This window comes from Acromyrmex echinatior, chromosome 6, assembly GCF_024713525.1.
Source record: "Acromyrmex echinatior isolate Ae372 chromosome 6, ASM2471352v2, whole genome shotgun sequence".
Classification (NCBI taxonomy): domain Eukaryota; kingdom Metazoa; phylum Arthropoda; class Insecta; order Hymenoptera; family Formicidae; genus Acromyrmex; species Acromyrmex echinatior.
Window position 1 is genome coordinate 6,464,695 of NC_141857.1, and position 17,705 is coordinate 6,482,399.

The 17,705-nt window shown below is 32.2% G+C and overlaps 2 protein-coding genes and 1 non-coding gene across 3 annotated transcripts; 2 read left to right on the forward strand and 1 right to left on the reverse strand.

The window, feature by feature from the left end:
* The first annotated feature begins 2,964 nt into the window (after nt 1–2,964).
* On the forward strand, nt 2,965–3,046 carry TRNAL-AAG (transfer RNA leucine (anticodon AAG)). Its single transcript has one exon. It is a non-coding gene; the product is annotated as a tRNA-Leu (tRNA).
* A 1,408-nt stretch (nt 3,047–4,454) lies between these two features.
* On the forward strand, nt 4,455–10,766 carry LOC105154045 (epoxide hydrolase 4). The gene is made up of 6 exons (XM_011069295.2): nt 4,455–5,591; nt 7,919–8,043; nt 8,132–8,407; nt 8,514–8,671; nt 8,773–9,027; nt 9,127–10,766. The coding sequence occupies exons 1-6, from the start codon at nt 5,379–5,381 to the stop codon at nt 9,306–9,308; spliced, it is 1,209 nt and encodes a 402-aa protein (XP_011067597.1). The 5' UTR covers nt 4,455–5,378; the 3' UTR covers nt 9,309–10,766.
* LOC105154046 (organic cation transporter protein-like) lies at nt 8,695–17,652 on the reverse strand. The gene is given in 10 exon segments (XM_011069296.2): nt 8,695–10,476; nt 10,554–10,690; nt 10,858–10,913; nt 10,916–11,161; nt 11,231–11,556; nt 11,674–11,842; nt 11,917–12,071; nt 12,227–12,330; nt 12,480–12,763; nt 17,279–17,652. Coding segments are annotated over 10 exon segments (1,512 nt in total). The 5' UTR covers nt 17,289–17,652; the 3' UTR covers nt 8,695–10,451.
* Between the last annotated feature and the right edge of the window lie 53 nt (nt 17,653–17,705).

Below are 17,705 nucleotides of genomic sequence, written 5' to 3' on the forward strand. Positions count from 1 at the left end.
ACAGAAATAAAGAGTTTTAAGCCTCGCTAAATTACAATAACATTGATATAACTGGAAGTAAGATAAATGGTCCATTATCAGTCATTAATTTCTTTCATCTTCCAAAAAATGCTGACGCGATAATTCGAGCTTATATCGTTAAATACGATTAACAGCATGATTGTTATATCCATAATGCGTTGTCTGAAGCGAAATACGACGAGCTGTCTAAAAGACAGCGATGAAAGTAGAACCCCTAGGTAGCTGATAAACAGAGGGGGATCGCCGGAGAAAATAGTTGCCCGTGGTGTAGGAGCGTCTAATCCCGGATGAGAGAGACAACGGCGGATGTGCGACGGCGATGACGAGGAGGTGGAAGCGGGAGGCGGCGCAGACACATCTCTCGGATTACGTCTTAACAAGCTCCACGACGTTCATTTGTCTTATCCGCTGCCGCTAATGCGACGCAGCAGCTGTTGAAATGATTAATTCGGCGCGAGGACGTCCTCATTCCTTTCCGCTCTGCTTCGCTCCGCTCCGCTCCGTTTCGCTCCGCTCCGATCCATTTTGCTGCATGTTGCGCACCGCCCGCGAGAATCCCGCGTTCGACGTTTTGTTTTGTCGAAGATGTGTCGCGGTTAATCAGCGCATTGCGGTTAATTACCGTTGCTGCGAAATACAAAGCCTGAACGAATAGCATCTCGTTCGGCACGTGTAAACATAATTCGGAGGTTGAGAAAGAAGGGGAAAGAGAGGAAGAGAGGAAAACGAGGTTAAAGATCTTAATAGAGTTTAAATCCTAACTGAAAACACGGCTCTGTCGTGCATAAAATCTTCTTGATAATCTACATTAGGAAGCGTCGATTTGGAGAATTATTCCTATATTCTTTATACAAGTATTATTATTACACAGTCCTCAAATATCAAAGTGATTAAGAAAGAATAAAAACAAGGAACTTAATAAAAAGAGAGGGAGGGAGAGAGACAGAATGGTAGGGAGAGTAATTAGGATAGGATAAGATAAATAGATAAATGATAGAAAAAAGCGATAATGTATATATAACAAAAATTGTATGTACTGGATATTATGGCTGTGATAATATATTTAAGACATGGATATATGTATAACGTATAGAAATGTAAGAAACAATTAATTTTAAGTCGAAAAGCATGTGAGAGAGGCATGGATGGATGAGTGAGGTAGGAACAATGTTTATAAACCAAATCCGCGTTAATCGATGATACGCTATTCAAAAAAAAAAAAACAGACATTCTGGCATGTGTGTTTCGAAAATATTAAGGCATTACATAGGAAAACGCAAATCAACATTTTATTTATTTACTTCGTTCATTATCTTACATTTACGACTGTGATTGGCCGATTCGCTTACTGTTTACGTCTTACTGATTATTTCTTTTATATTCCACTAACTTAATCGATTCAATTTCAATCTTAAACGTCGCAATGTTCGATAGCAATCGCATAAACGTGAATGGATTCAGAAGTGCGAGTGTATCCTACCGCACGATCGCTCGTCGTTCGTGGGAGAAACCCTACGTTTACATCACGTTCGCACTCTGTCCAAACAGCCAGACAGAGACGCGAGCGCGCGATCTGATTGAATTAATTTTCAATTTGTGAGGGCCACCTGTCGCCAACATCGGCGACGAGTGACGACGTGCGGATCGTCGATCGCGTCCGCCATTCGATGACTAATCCGCGAGAACAAGACACCGTGATCGCCCGGCGCACCGTGATTCCTAGCACCCGCTGCGCGGGTGCCTCCGGTTACGATCGCAGTGAAAACGCCGGACAAAGAAGCGGAGCGGCGCAACAATTGCGCTTCGTCGCGCGGATATAGAGTTACAGGCGGGCGCGAGCGGAGAAAATGAGCGGCGCATATTAAGCCGGTCACGGCAAAATGGCCGACGTGGACGGAGGGATAAAAAAAAAAGAAAATGGGGACGCATTCGTCTCTCTTTCTCTCGCGCCGAGCACACGGCGAGCGTCGAACGAAACACTCGACGCTTCCATACATAAATACACGCGCACTCACACGCACACGCACGTCGCGCCGGGGGTTACGTCGCCGGTCGCGTCGACGTGACGCGGGACGCGGGTCGAAATTCCGCCGCGCCGGCGACGCATGCGTCACGCACGCCGATCGAAAGCCCCGCCCGGCGACAGTCTTTGTTTAATCCATGTGATATCTACGCCCACGATAGCAGTGGCGTACTTGGAGATCCTACTCTATAAATCTCGCGAGAGAGTGCCTATTAAAACGTTTTGTTTTAAGTGATATATAGTTAACTAATATAAATAGAGAATATCAGAGTAACTACTTCAAATTGTGTTATAAATTCTTTGGTATAGATATGGGTTATTCGTTGATAGAATCGTTCATCGTTTCTCAACGATTAGAAATTATTTACAAATCAACTCTGAAATTACTTCTTACGTTACATCAAATCGTACAATCAAAGCAGACATTCTTTCGAGGAAAAATGAATGTAATTTTACAAAATAAGCCATTCAATTAGAGAAGCGAAACATTAAGCCTCTTTAATCAATTTCATTTTATATGACTTCATTTTATATAGAAGCGATTTTATGTTTAAAATAGAGATTATGAATTTATTTCATTATTTCTTGAATCTTAATGTTGAACAGAGTCATGATGACATCATCATAATTTAATTCATTTGTCAACTATAAATGAATTTTAAATGACAAATAAGGTTGTGATGATATTTTGATGATATATTATTATAACTTCTGTGTTTTACTTGAGAAATACAATATAATAATGAACACACGTACTCATGTCACACATATTCATGTCTCAACAATACTTTCGCGTTATAGATATCGAAGCACATATTTACTCCACGTATACTGCAATAAGCTTAAGTTTATACATCAATTTATTAATGATCTCGTGTGTCCCCAGGAAAATACAACTGCAAGGGAACATTCATGTAACTGGTAGCGTGGCCGAGCGGTCTAAGGCGCTGGTTTAAGGCACCAGTCTCTTCGGAGGCGTGGGTTCGAATCCCACCGCTGCCAATTTTTTTGCTCATTTATTTCGAAAATTTTTACACGTGGAAAGAAACATTGTTTTTATTATGACGTAAAGTTAAAAAAAATAAAATAAAATTATGAGTTATTGTAATTTTACGATTATTTATCGTCGATAAATAATCGCGCTACTTATCGGCATCTAACCGCATCGATAAAACAGAGCTAACACATGCAAATCAATTTAAATAGAGTGCATTTCACTTAACGTTTGTAACGTTCCCCTGCGTCATTTTATCTTTATTTAACATTTGATAATAAAATGATGCCACGTTACGAAAATTAACGGTGGACGCAATCATAGTTAACATATAGATTATGTGATATCTTATTTTTTTTCTATGTAATTAAAAAATTGTATTAGTGCTATATCGGTAGCAGGAAGATAAGATACGGACGTAGCGATTTGAATTTAAGATAGATGTTCCGCGGAAGCTCCGCTGATTATTTAAGCCTATTTTACAATGTGCTCTTTGTTTCCTGATTCTTGTTTCTTACCTTTTGCTTTTAATTCTTTTGCAACCGTTTTATCGACAATTGTATTTCTTGCTATGTATTTCTTGTTTCTTTTGAAGTTCGTTAATTCTTATCTCAGGCGATATAAAACAAAAAATCGAATAAGAAGCAAAAAGACAAGATGTAAAAAATAGCAAAAAGCAAGAAACTAAAAACAAAAGGCACATTGTAGAACAGGCTTTAGTTCTCAAATGTATGATAGTGCGATTACGCACTATCGTCGTGACACACACTCGTACTTCGAAAACAGATAAATATTGTCACGTTACCGAATACATTACATCGAGGTAGAATGAAATAAAAATAAGACATTGCGTACAAGTCCACAGTTCAATAGCAATCAGTTCCAAAGCTCATTTCTCTTTCCTTGTAAAAAGGTAGTTAAGAGAAAATTAAGATAAAATGAAGGCGAGGAAATAATTTGAAATTAAAAATGACGAAGTTTCTAAGATTTTTTGGAATTGTTTGTATATATCACATCACATAGTCTCATACGAGACTGATTTTTAACTATCATTATATTATACCTTCCGATTTACAATAAAACAAATATCTTCGTAAAATTATTGGTTCATACTTTTCATATACAAACAGAAAATATTTCGAGAAATATAAGAGAAAATATTGTGAGATAATTTTAAGAAAAGAACCTAAGAAAACGACGAATAGAAAATGAGAAATATTGTATGCTTTATTTTTTTTTTATCAAAGTTAAATTTTTAATATGTCGTAGAAGAATCTCGCTTTCCTCGCTCCGGTCTCGCCATAGAAAAACTCTTTGAATAGAGATAATCTGTTGTAATTTAATAACTTTTTTTTCTCCTTATTCGTTTTTCTATATTCTATATTCTTTTCTCGCCCGAAATCGATCCGCAGAATATCATGAACTCGATGCCAGAGAGTGAATCAATTTTATGCGAAGGAAATCCGAGTTCAAAAATCTCGGAATTTTGTCACCAGACAGATAAGATAGCTTTTGAATATACCTTTCCTTCGAGGAGATCCGATAAAGAGATACCTATTGTCGCCTTGTGACTTCTGAGCTCATACGCACAAAAAGTCTAATCAGTGATATCCTCTTCACCTCGTGAAACGACCTTATATATCGGATGTCTCATTGACGAAGATGCGAGATGCCAAATACCTATCTACGGATCATCATTGCATCACTCAGCGAGAAACGTGATGTGTACAAAAGTCAACTCGTGATTGGAAAGTTGTTAATACAAAACAGCACGCTATTAGTAATTAGTATATATCGTGTCTTTCAAGTGTGATCGTTAGTTTATCACCAGTATATTATATCAGAGATATTGGCCGCATAAATAGAAATCAATGCTTAATAAACGCTTTCCAATTGGATTATACTTTTAAATCTTGCTTAAGGAAAAGTCCTGTCTCAGCAAAGACTTCCAACAGCTGCAAAATAAACATTCTGCTGAATGAAGGCACGGCCTTGTCTTACAATTATAAGTGCTGATAAAAGCCGGAAGCAATCGTGTCTCGAAATCGAGAATCGTACATCGTTCGACGATCGTAATTCCGTACCGAAAGATTCTGATAATCGTACTCTAATTCGTGCGCATCTGTGAAAGCACATTCGTCCTCTACTAGAATAGAATACAATTGGCGACTCTTCGCCGAGCGTGGCTGGGAACGTAATCTCACACTCTATTTAGCCCGCGTGACAACGCGCACGTGTCTGCTGCCTGCTACTTCTGCGTGGCCGATTGTTTGTACGAAGAGAGAATTTCGAGTGGTGTGAGGAGCAAACAATTGTCGCTGTAGATCCGAAATTATTTCCATGGTCGGGGATGGCAAGATCGTGCGTGTCTCAACGCGCGAAACAATCGAGTTGTATATCCTGGCCTTTGCCTACGGTCTATGCCTGGTAGTCCGACGGTTCCTCAAATGGATATGGGATCCTAAGAAGTTCTTCATGTTGCGTCAGCGAGACCAGCCTCCGCCGTGTCTGGTCGACAACAGCCTCGCCATGCATTCCTACGTGAAAATCAAGGTGAGTAATGCATTACAGTGATGCCTGGACGATCAACACATACAAAGGATTTGTTCAGATTTCCAAGTGCTCCTCCTGCAGGTAATTATTCTTATTTAACATTCGGTGAACAAAAATGAAATGATACTTGGGTAGCACTCGAGTAGAAATCTGAACATAGTCAAGATATATAGGAGAGGTACAATACATCTTCCGCACCCTTTGATAACACTGCCCAGTGATAACACGATGGATTTGAAAGAATTCGCTCTCTTACTTCTTCATGACTTCAAGATTATTTCTGAAAATATAAATACTTAATAAAAATATCAGAAAATTATAATGATATAATTTTCTAAAATTGCGAGAATAAATAGATTCTTCGTGTATAAGAGATTTTTAAATATTCTATTTATAAATAGAATTCTATTTGATAAATTATAAATAATTATAGCTATTACATAATTATTTAATCGTACGATTATCTTGCAACTTTATCATATTACGTTGTTACGCTGAATATCTGATTATATATTTCGCTTGACTGTCTCTATTGTCGCCAGAACCGAAGTGTTTGTATATCATATTGTTGCGCTGTCTAAAGGACGAGGATTAACAGCGGTATTCAATTTTCATAATGTTATCGATGCAAATGTATTTAAATTTCGTTTTTTACATGAACTCATCTTGCAACATCGAGTGCAGGCGACACTCTAAAGACTAAACACGTTGCACATATTGATAAACAAATCTTTTTTAGATCGATACGCTTCTTATCTCTATACTTTTTCGATTTAATTAATTTTTAATTCGGATAACAAGTATCAAGACAGATTTGGAAATGTGTTTTGGTACATAAACGTAATAAATAGGAGGATTCTTAATTATACTTCAGTTTCTGATGTTTACTATAGCATATCTTAAAATTATAATGTGATATAATAATATTACAAGTAGAACATGCCATAAAGGAATAGACACTTTAAGGTTCAGTTTCACAATTCACTTTTAACCGAGGTTAAAAGTGGAACTTCTTTTTCTCTCATCTTTTTCCAATTCTAGTCCTAGAAAGAGATGAGGAATAAGTTAAACCTCGATTAAGAGTTAACCATGAGTTGTGAAACTGGACCTAAGAACATTTTCTTTAACTTGAAAATAAAGGTCTAAACCGGTCTTTTATACGACATTTTTTTCTTTTTGGACTCTAAATTCATTAGTTATAAATATAAATGTATATATATATATATATATATAAATCTAATTCCCGTTGAAATTCTCAATCCGATTTTATCCTGGAGCATAGATCAAATTTAATATCCCGTCTCTATTGGAAATATGGAAATATATAGAGATCTTGTGGATCGAAGCAATAGTAAAATGAGCAAAATATATTTCTATCATTTTCAATTTTTTAGTTCTATACCGTATTAAGTGCTTTGGTGAAAAATTAACCATCTTATCTGAAATACTGATATAATATTTTTAAAAATTATTCTATTTATACACAAAATATATAATAAATTATGTAATAATATAAATTATGTAATAATAATATATAAATGTTATATAATATTAGGTGTTGGAATTAATTCGTAGCGTTTTACAAGTGATGGGAAGTACTTTCATTAATGTATTTTTTAATGCTCATGTGAAATAAATAACATTCTTTCATTAAAAAACGCTACGAATTAATTCCAACACCTAATAATATTTTTAACAAATTTCTACATCAAATTTCTGCAAGAAAATCCAAAGCATATCATAACAGAAAACTTTGTTTAAAAACATATTAAATTGCGAATTTATTGTAATGAGAATTATGATAATCTAGTGAATTGCTAAAATATTTTTAGGCAAATTCTTTTGCTAATTATTGTGTACTTTGAACTTCACAGAGAATTATCGTCTGCTGGAATGAATATAATCTAATTAAGCAGTACTGCGAAATCACTAATTACAAGTTTGTTGTCTGTCTTTTTTTTATCAGGAGATTTGAAAAATTACAACTTATCAAATTGTTTAGTCTGGAAAGCAGATGGAGGATTCTTTCTGTCACCAAAGAGAAAATTACAAATTGTAAAGAAGAGCTACTATTCATACATATATACACGACAGTCTGATGTAAAATTTATTTAATTTCATTTCTCACATATTATGTCGTTATGTTATCATAATTGCGATATATCTTTATTGTATTCATACAACCGCCAAACGAAATCTCATGAAGGGAAATTCTTACATTTACAATCGCTTTCTATTTTAAATTTAAAGAACTATGCGTTCGTGTGAACGAATTAATAATTTGGATTTTTTTCTTCCGTTTAACTTATTTGCTTTCTTTTACGCAGGGTGTTAAATTCCATTATGTGGAAGCGGGAGACAAGAATAAACCACTCGTGTTATTATTACATGGATTCCCGGACTGCTGGTTATCTTGGAGAAAACAGATCCCATGTCTCGCAGAACACTATAGGTGCGTTTGAAAATTTATGTTTATAAAATAAAATATTTTACAGCACACCCGTTGGCGTTGTGACATTCACATTTTAATGCTCTTTCAGAGTAGTGGCTATAGATTTAAAAGGATTCGGTGATAGCGACAAACCGCTCAACAAACGATCTTACAAACTCGAAATTTTAATAAATGAATTGAAACAATTCATTTTGACTCTCGGTGTGAAGACGTGCAGCATAATCGGCCACGACCTAGGAGGACTTCTGGGATGGTACATGGTCGCTCTAAACAAAGATCTTGTTTATAAATTTATAGCCATTTCGAGTCCACATCCCAATATTTATTGGAATAGAGTATCAAAAAATTCTATTTTAGACAAAAAGTAAGTATTTTTGAAATTCCGTTTATGAAGATTCCTGAAGACTTTACATGAAATTTTATTATATATTTATGTATTTTAATTGCAAACGCACAATGTGACGTTTTAGATGGCTACATTTTAGCAGATTACCATTTTTGCCAGAAATAGATGCGCTTAAAGAGGACTTATCTATTATCAATGAAGTATTTCGACATCTTCAAATATCTCAAGATGACAAAGAAAAAAGTTATGTCGAGGCGTATAAATATGTCTTCAGTAGGAAAGGTAAATTAATATTAAGTCTGATATGTAAAATAATTTTTGTATCATATGTTATTCTTCTTTTATGTCTTTCATATTCAAAATATTAATACAATCTTTTGTAGAGGATTGGACAGGACCGATTAATTATTATCGCAACCTACCATTCACAAGACTGAATACAGATAGCGGCGAACAGATAGACAACAAAACGCTACTTCTAGTTGGAAATATGGATCCTTTTGTAACAATAGAAAGCATTATTCAAAGTGCCGAATACGTAGAAGTATCTAGGGTTAAAGTCATACCACAGACGCAACATTTTCCGCATCAAGAAAAATCGGATGCCGTAAATAAGGCAATTATTAAATTTCTAAAAGGTGAGTTTTTTTCGCTCGTACAAAATTTCCTTACAAAAATAATATTATTTAATAATAATGTCGATATACTGTATACTTTGCATATATAAAATATTTTAGGCACTACATATAATTTGGCGCTTTCAAAAACGCCCGTAAAGAGTCTCGTGTCTTCCTGGCTAGGATCTTTGAGTAACACCGTTAAATATGGTAATCAAATGATTGACGTTGTGCACAAACGAACTAATGACATTGTAAATGTGTTACCGAATAAAGCACTTTATTTGGGACAAACAAGTTAAATGGTGTTACATCAGCGTTACGTTATTTAGAACTTTGTACTTCATTACGACAAATCTATATATCCCATCTACGCTAACACAGACTACGAAACTCATAAAAGGCTGATTTTGTCTTATTTATTACTTATTTCTTATGTAAGTATAACATTAATATATAAATGGGAATTGCAATTTTTGTGAATGATGAAATCTTATTGTATAAAAATATCTATCACATTCACTTTTATGATATATCTCGAATTTTTTAAAATATTTTATATATACATGCGGCAAGGTCTACATAAGTAATATCTAAAGAAATGAATTTTTATAAATAACCATTATCTAGAAACAAGAACATTAATGGAGAGCAATTTAAAATCTGTGTAATCTAATATTATTTTTTAATGTCTTCAAAACCAACGTAATCTTCAATTGAATAATATTAATATGGATTATATAATTGATATTAATATTTTATAACATTACATAATTAATATTATAATTATATATGTAATATAGCTATAAATAGAATTATAATAATTATGTACAAAAACATTTCTGTATCAAAATTGTAATATAAGAAGTATTTAATGTAAGAATTTTACTAGATATTAATTGTATATCGATTAGCTGTTGTGCAACAACAGATAAACAAAATTTTGTTGTATATTTGAATCTCAGAGCGCATAGTGGCAACAGATATTGCTTTTATAATAATTGAACACTAAGAAGCAATATTGTTGGTCATTTTTAAAGTCATAAGTTATCATAAAATGCAATATACATTATATAAATATATAATTGTTACATAAAATTTGTGATACAAAACATTGGTATTATATGTCTTGTATATGTATATATATATATATATATATATCTCGCGTCATGATGCTTCGCTTGTCTTAGCGCCGAGACACTATGTGTCTCCAGATATAATAACAGTACAAATTATGTATGAAAATTCTCTTTCTTTTCAGACATGATTATGATAGTTCATTTTAAAAAAGTGTAATTATACCAATCTTTTGTACAAACTCGATACTTGATAAAAACGTCGATGTATAAAATTAAATGGTTAAAAACGTACCATAATTTTTAAGATATTTAATTATGGTAAATTATTGTACAAGTCAGTGCGTATGTCGCGTATCAGTTACCAAGTCAATATTCTTCCTTGGATTTTCCTCTGAAAGATATAAGATTTGTTACATATTAAAATTGTAAAATTAATAGAAATATTTTATAGTATTTATAGTTTCATACTTTCCAAAATTTTCGGCGTCTTCTATTGTTTCTGGTAATTCGTAATTCATCGTTTCTGGTAAAAATAAACAGAGTATAGCGCCTAATATCGGCGCTATGCCAAATATTACCGGAGGCAGCCAAGGTTGAATAGTACCCTATAAATGATTACGTCTCTTTAATCTTAAAATAACTTATTATTTGTACGTATATAAATAAATATATATAAAATAAGATATACTCTTAATATAAAACTATTTCATTGTAGAAACATCAGGTAATATATATATATATATATATATATATAATACGCATCATAAATTACCATTGTGACAATGAACGGTGCAATTATACTTCCGATCCTGGCAGAAGTACTTCCCAACCAACGCCAACATTTCTTACGACAGTCGGAAATACTTCACAACTGTACAGGTATACTGTAGGAAAGCTAATAGCCATACCCACGAGCCCCAGTGAAGCTAAAAATATCCGGATGTTTCCGTTGGATATAAGAGTTATCAAAAGCAAACTCATACCAGATAAGATATTTCCGCCAATTAAAATTTTTAAACGCGAAACTCGCGATATCAGAAACAATACTATTATGGTTCCAGGTATTTCCATGGCGGCTGTAAGTCACAAAAAATGTTACAACATATAGTAGCAGAATTTAGTGTAAAATTTATTATTAATTTTACCAGAAACTGCGACGTTGATGAATATATTGCCGTCAAGATGACCCATGTATTGCGCCAATCCGAAGAAACAGATACCACAGACGAACCAGTTGATACTCACATATGTAGTTTTCAATCTCAAATTCGGGGTTCTAAATAAATGCGTGATATTGTATTTCTCATTATTCTTCGCGTGTCGGATTGTCATCTGATTCTCATAAGTTTCAAGCGCTAGCTTAACATTTTCCACTGGTATCTTGTTTCTTCCGGCAGCTTTCAGCAAGATTCGTTCTGCCTGTCTGTATTTGCCTATAGCTAGTAACCACCTCGGTGATTCCGGAACAATCCTATTTTACAAAATATCGACTCTTAATAATTGATTTCTTGATATATATATATTTCGCAAATCTTAAAAATATCTCTTATTTCGCTTTTATAACAACGTACGTAATTTATGTACATACCAGTAATATGATAATAAGAAAATTGATGGTATTGACACGGCCATTTGAAATCCATACCATGTAAGTGTCAAATAAGATATCAAGGGATTCATTACATGTGCGATTAAAAATGGTACGTGATAAAGAACTGACATAATCGATCGCCATTCAATTCCAATAATCTCCATAACTGCAACCGATTAATTGATAAATTTCATAAATTAAACTTCCTAAATTAATAACTTCATTGCGCTTACAACTTACGTAAAACGAAACTGACAAGCATTGTTCCGCCAGTAGATACGGCACAAAGAAATTTGAGTATTAGGAACAATTCGTACCATGGTGCAAATGCACTTGCAAATCCTGTCACCGATTGCAGTGCAATTGCGATTATTAACGGTTTCTTTCGGCCAATTCTACGAATAAATTTCATTAATATTAATAAAATAAAAAAAACATATATATGTGTATATATATATATATATATATATATTTTTTTTTTTATTTTTTATATTATTCTATGAAATAATAATCATTTATGTCATTTTGCAACGACTTCGAATTAACGTACCTATCAGCCATCATACTGAAAATTAAATTACCAACAAGCACACCAAACATTGTGCAAGATTGTGCTAAATTAGCCAATTGTTCTCTATCACATACTAAATCCCACTGAAAAAATGAATATTGACATAATTATTCACATATATCTCTTTTTATTGTTTTATATTGGAATACTTAATTATCAATTAATTAATTGATAATACATATATGAAAAAATATATAAGAAGGTCATATTGAATTAAATTATATTAACTTACCTGCGTTATGATGCTCTCTCGGAATATTCGCTTATCGTAACTGAATTCAGTGCACTCTTCTATTGTGCCATTCCCAACATCAACTTCACATTTCATTATCATGGAGTCGTTAGTTGCTGACAAAGGAGCGATGCATGAGAAATTAGTAGGCGGTGCAAGGAACACGATAGAGAGCTGGTGCCAAGCTACTGGAAATTTAACGAGAGAAATCACCACGGCGATCACGATATGCCATGGACCCATAGAGCCCATGGCCTCTTGGATAGGGTCCAACAGTACGTGACCTGAAAACATAATAATAATATTTGAAACAAAAAAGTGTATTTAAAAATATAGATGCGTTCATTAATTTTTTTTTATTAAGAAGTCTTTAATTATATATATATATATATAAAACTTTGTAATTCTAGCAGCTAGACTGGACATAATTATTTTTTTGCATTTCTCCAAACATTCGAATCAGAGAGTATACGATTATAATTAACATACTCTATATTTTTTGGAATCTCTATAAATGCCTCTGAAGTGCTGCTTAAATTAAATTAAGGATGAAATATCGCATCTGCGCTAATTTGTGAGAAATAATCTGAATCGCAAAAAGGTAAATTATGAAAGATATATAAAATTAATCTGTGCAATGATTCTGTAAAATTACTCAATATAATTTACCAATCTTTTGTTTATTTATTCTTCGCTTAAAGATAAGCAAGCTAAGTGAAGTATGATATTAATGTTTTGATATTAGCTTCTATCGATCGCTCTATATTGAATTTTAATCTAAACACACCGCAAGTTCCACAAACCAAATCTAATAATAAGATATAACATTTCCGCACAATTTATGATAATAATAATTAGCACTATTTAATTATCGCATTTAGAAGATTTAACTATTGCAAAATAATGCAAAAAGCGATTAAATAATCATTGTCAGCTTCGATATTCTTTCCTAAATTCTACAAGACATTGTTATCAAACTTGAAAAATTGCACGATTAAAAAATTATAGAAACAATAGAACGGAAAATCTAGACTCGTGACAAAATAATGTATTTTTAAACATCCTTTCATGCAATTCTCGAGAATAAAATTTGTATAAAATTTACATTCTTGTTTTAAACTTGCGGATTGTCTGTTATAATTAAATGATAATTCTACTTGAGTCTGCTGGGCTTTTTCGAATCACAATGAAACTTTTTCACGTTTTTATCCCGCTTACGTGATATCATCTCGTGTGTCAACGGATCCGATGGGATCTGTTACAGTAAACCCATAAAATTCTTCGAACCGGTATTACCTAACAGGACATACACATATAATTAGTGTGATTATGCTGTACATATACCTATATATATATATATATATGCAATTGCAGATATATAACTTGTATGCAATATAGCTGCGTATCGTGTCATTGATACCTATATATAATTGTCCAATGTCTTGCAAGCGAAATCTTAGCAATTTTATCAAAATCGTATAGAATTACGCAGAATTAAGGCCACTTTAAACGAGATACGCAATTAGTTTCAGGATTTAGAATGGAATTCCAATGTAAAACGTTCAAATTTAAAACTCTAAACAGATATTAAAATGATTTATTTTCAGATTTCTATTTTGAATCAATTCTATATTCTCTACGAGTATATATTTTTTGTGTCTACACTTTCATATACGTGCATGTATATTTTAATATTTTATATTAAAATTAATATTTTATATTAAAATTAATAAAAATATATTACTATATTACACATCTCTTGAGTCTTCAATTATTGTTCCTGTATTACATACAGTAAATATAAGATAAAAATTATAAACAAAATTATAAATAAAATTCTATCTGAATTTGAACATAAATTATAGATATTAGCTCAGCTTTAATGAAATTTGAGTTTATAGCTTCAAACAATGCAGGGATTAGAAAAAGATTGTGAGTGCAATGGAATTACGTAGATTCGATTATTGATATTTAACAATAAATGATATAAATTAATGTATTATTATATTATAATTATTATACGGAAAGTTCTTTTTTTCTCCTTTCAAGTTTTACACAAAAGGTCTATCTACACGAGAAAGAAATAGCTATTTTTCAACATTACTATACATAAGTCATCTGTAAATTTCATCTTCATTTTTATAATTTCGCATCATACAATTAATTCATTGAAACAAGTCGTATCTTTATGTATATGTACAAATTATATTACATACAAACTTATTTTCAGCTGAAATTTCAGCTGAATAAAATACCCATACCTATTTTGAATAGCTATATGGATATTTTATTTTTTTCAAACGTTTATAAATAGATATACATATTTAAATAGATGCAATTTTAAATATGAACGTATCTTACGTATTTACGTGTTTCAAACAAAAGATATATTCTAATGACGTTGAAGATAGCAGACGACCGCGCTCGATCAGCGGTTTTCAACAAGGTTATGATTTGAGTGTATATTGCGCAAAAAAATTATTCTAAACAGATGATATCAACACAAACGTTATACATCACTTGAAAATAAAATGACTTTCTAATACCTCCCAGAATGTGTGTGCAAAGTATTAAAAAAAAAGCCCCTCTTAGAAGAAAAGTTTTTAATAAATTTCCAGGTAATATCGTATTATTCATGCCAAATGTAGCATTTAAGTCTCGGAGATCATATATGCTATTTTTTATCGTGTTCTTTTTGTTGAATGCAAATATCACCTTTTAAGATTATTTTCAAGTAATGTATAACGTTTCTGTTGATATCATCTGTTTAGAACAATTTTTTTGCGCAATATACACTCAAATCATAACCTTGTTGAAAACCGCTGATCGAGCGCGGTCGTCTGCTATCTTCAACGTCATTAGAATATATCTTTTGTTTGAAACACGTAAATACGTAAGATACGTTCAAATCATAACTTTGTTGAGAACCGTTGATTGAACGCGTCGCGTTCGTCTGTTAAATCCGTCTCTTTAGCGTCATTTCATTTTACTTGAAAATAATGTTAAAAATAATTACTTTTTTCAATATTATTACATAAATTTTAAATAAACTTCATTTTTCATTGAGGAAATCTTTATGTATAAATTTTATCAATAATTTATTTTTAAAAATGAAATAAAAATAGAATGCGATCACAATCAAGATCCAATCATATTTATTATTGCATAATTATTTTATAATTAATCAAAGGCAGATAATAATATCAAAATACAAAATTATAAAGTACTAAATATTAATTGTATTACTTTTATTATGTATATATAATTTTCCATATATAATTATATTTTTAAAAAACTATCATTTTTTATATGTTTTAACAAAGTGGAGGATTCGAAAGAAAAATGAAATAACCGAATCGAAATCCACATACATAGTCGGTTTACATTATTCATATAGGTCAGAAAACCGACGTATATTAATTTAAATGCATTTTTAGAAACGGAACTTCATTCGATATAACCGTTATTATATTATTAGTAAAAATAAAAAATCGTTAATTAAAGTTTCATTTATTACTGACAAAAATTATAATCATTAAAAGAAAACAAGCCAATGTCTTTCCTTCCTGCAATGTATATTCATTTGCATTGTATATTGTGGGAGAATTTATCATGGAATTTATAATTGTCTACGTAATATATTTGCGAATTTCAGCACAAATTGCAAAGCATAATTATTTGCGAATGGAAAAATTTGCTCAGCAAAATTGAAACGGGCACATTGTACTTATTCGCAATTTAGAAAGACACGATGATTATGGTCGAAGCAGTATTATGAATAAAGATATATGTCACGGTTAATAATAAATATTGATAAAAATACACTAAAACAACATCATTAAAAAAAAACAAGGAGCATTGCAGGAGCAAATATATAACAATATTAATCCCACACTAATATTAACATAATTAGTGTAATTATCGAATGTCAATACGATAATAACATAAATTCGTGCCAATTTTTCTTGGTATCATTTTTCGCTGCTTTTTCGGTTCTACAATCGTTTACGGGATCCGCTATAAAATGAAACTCATAATGTTATACATTGTGATAAGATAAAAACTTCTCTAAATAATAACTTCTATCTTTCTATACAAAGTTAAGATGAGTTTCAAAATAAAATATTATTTGACTTAATAATTGGCTGTATACTTACATAAATAGCTAAAATATACACAAAATACACTTATTGTGCATTAAATACAATATGGAATATCAAAATATATATATTATATAATTTTTTATATTTTAGCGTTTAGAAATGATGGCTTTTTTGTAATAGACACTATATAATCATGTTCAAAATAAGCTAAATGATATGCATTAGAGAAAGGTCATTCGAGTATTATATTTAATGCAAAAGATAACAGCCTTTAAAATATTGTTTAATTTGCCTCTATTCGTTATCGTCTTAAATTCATATAGTTTTACGACAAAATACTTTTTAAATGAAAATGAAATACTGATAATACATAGAAAAAAGTTTAGGTAAATGTTTTCTTTCCGAAAAAGTAGAAAAACTTCAATAAAAAAATCAGTAACTAGCTACATAACTCTCTTAGCATCGTCGCAATGAATCACATTTGAAACGAAGAACGTGAGTGCTCAAACATCGCGAGATTATGCACCGCGAAAATTAGCCATGCATGACACGTGCACATCGCGATGATGCAACTTAAAGGTATACACGAAACATGCCTACTGACTGTTTGAGATATATATATATATAGCGCGTCAAGTTTTTCAAAGTTTTAAAAACGAGCAATTCTTGTCGCGAGGTATGAGGAAATCGACTTACCTTTCATCATGTGACTAATCGCTGATGATAATCCTCGCTGCTATCTTCGCCAAGCACAAATTTATTTTCGATGACAACGTGATTTCCGATGCCACTTATTACCGTACCTGAGCGTCCGAGAGATCAGAGCATACTAAAAACGGATCTTAAGTTTGCCAACACGCAGCTTTATCGACGCAGAAGGGTGAATATGGGACAGCGCGCCTACGACACTTGAAAGATACGAATTCGTATCCGATCATTATCCACTTATCACGTTAATTCTCTCCTCATTTTAACAAATGACCTGTCTCACCTTCTCAGAGACTTCCGCAATTCTGCACCTAGGAGTATACGGAGTTATTTCATCAAACTAGCAGCGATGATAAATTGATACCATGTGCAAATCACTTTCTTACAATGTCATATACTTAAGTGACAATATAAA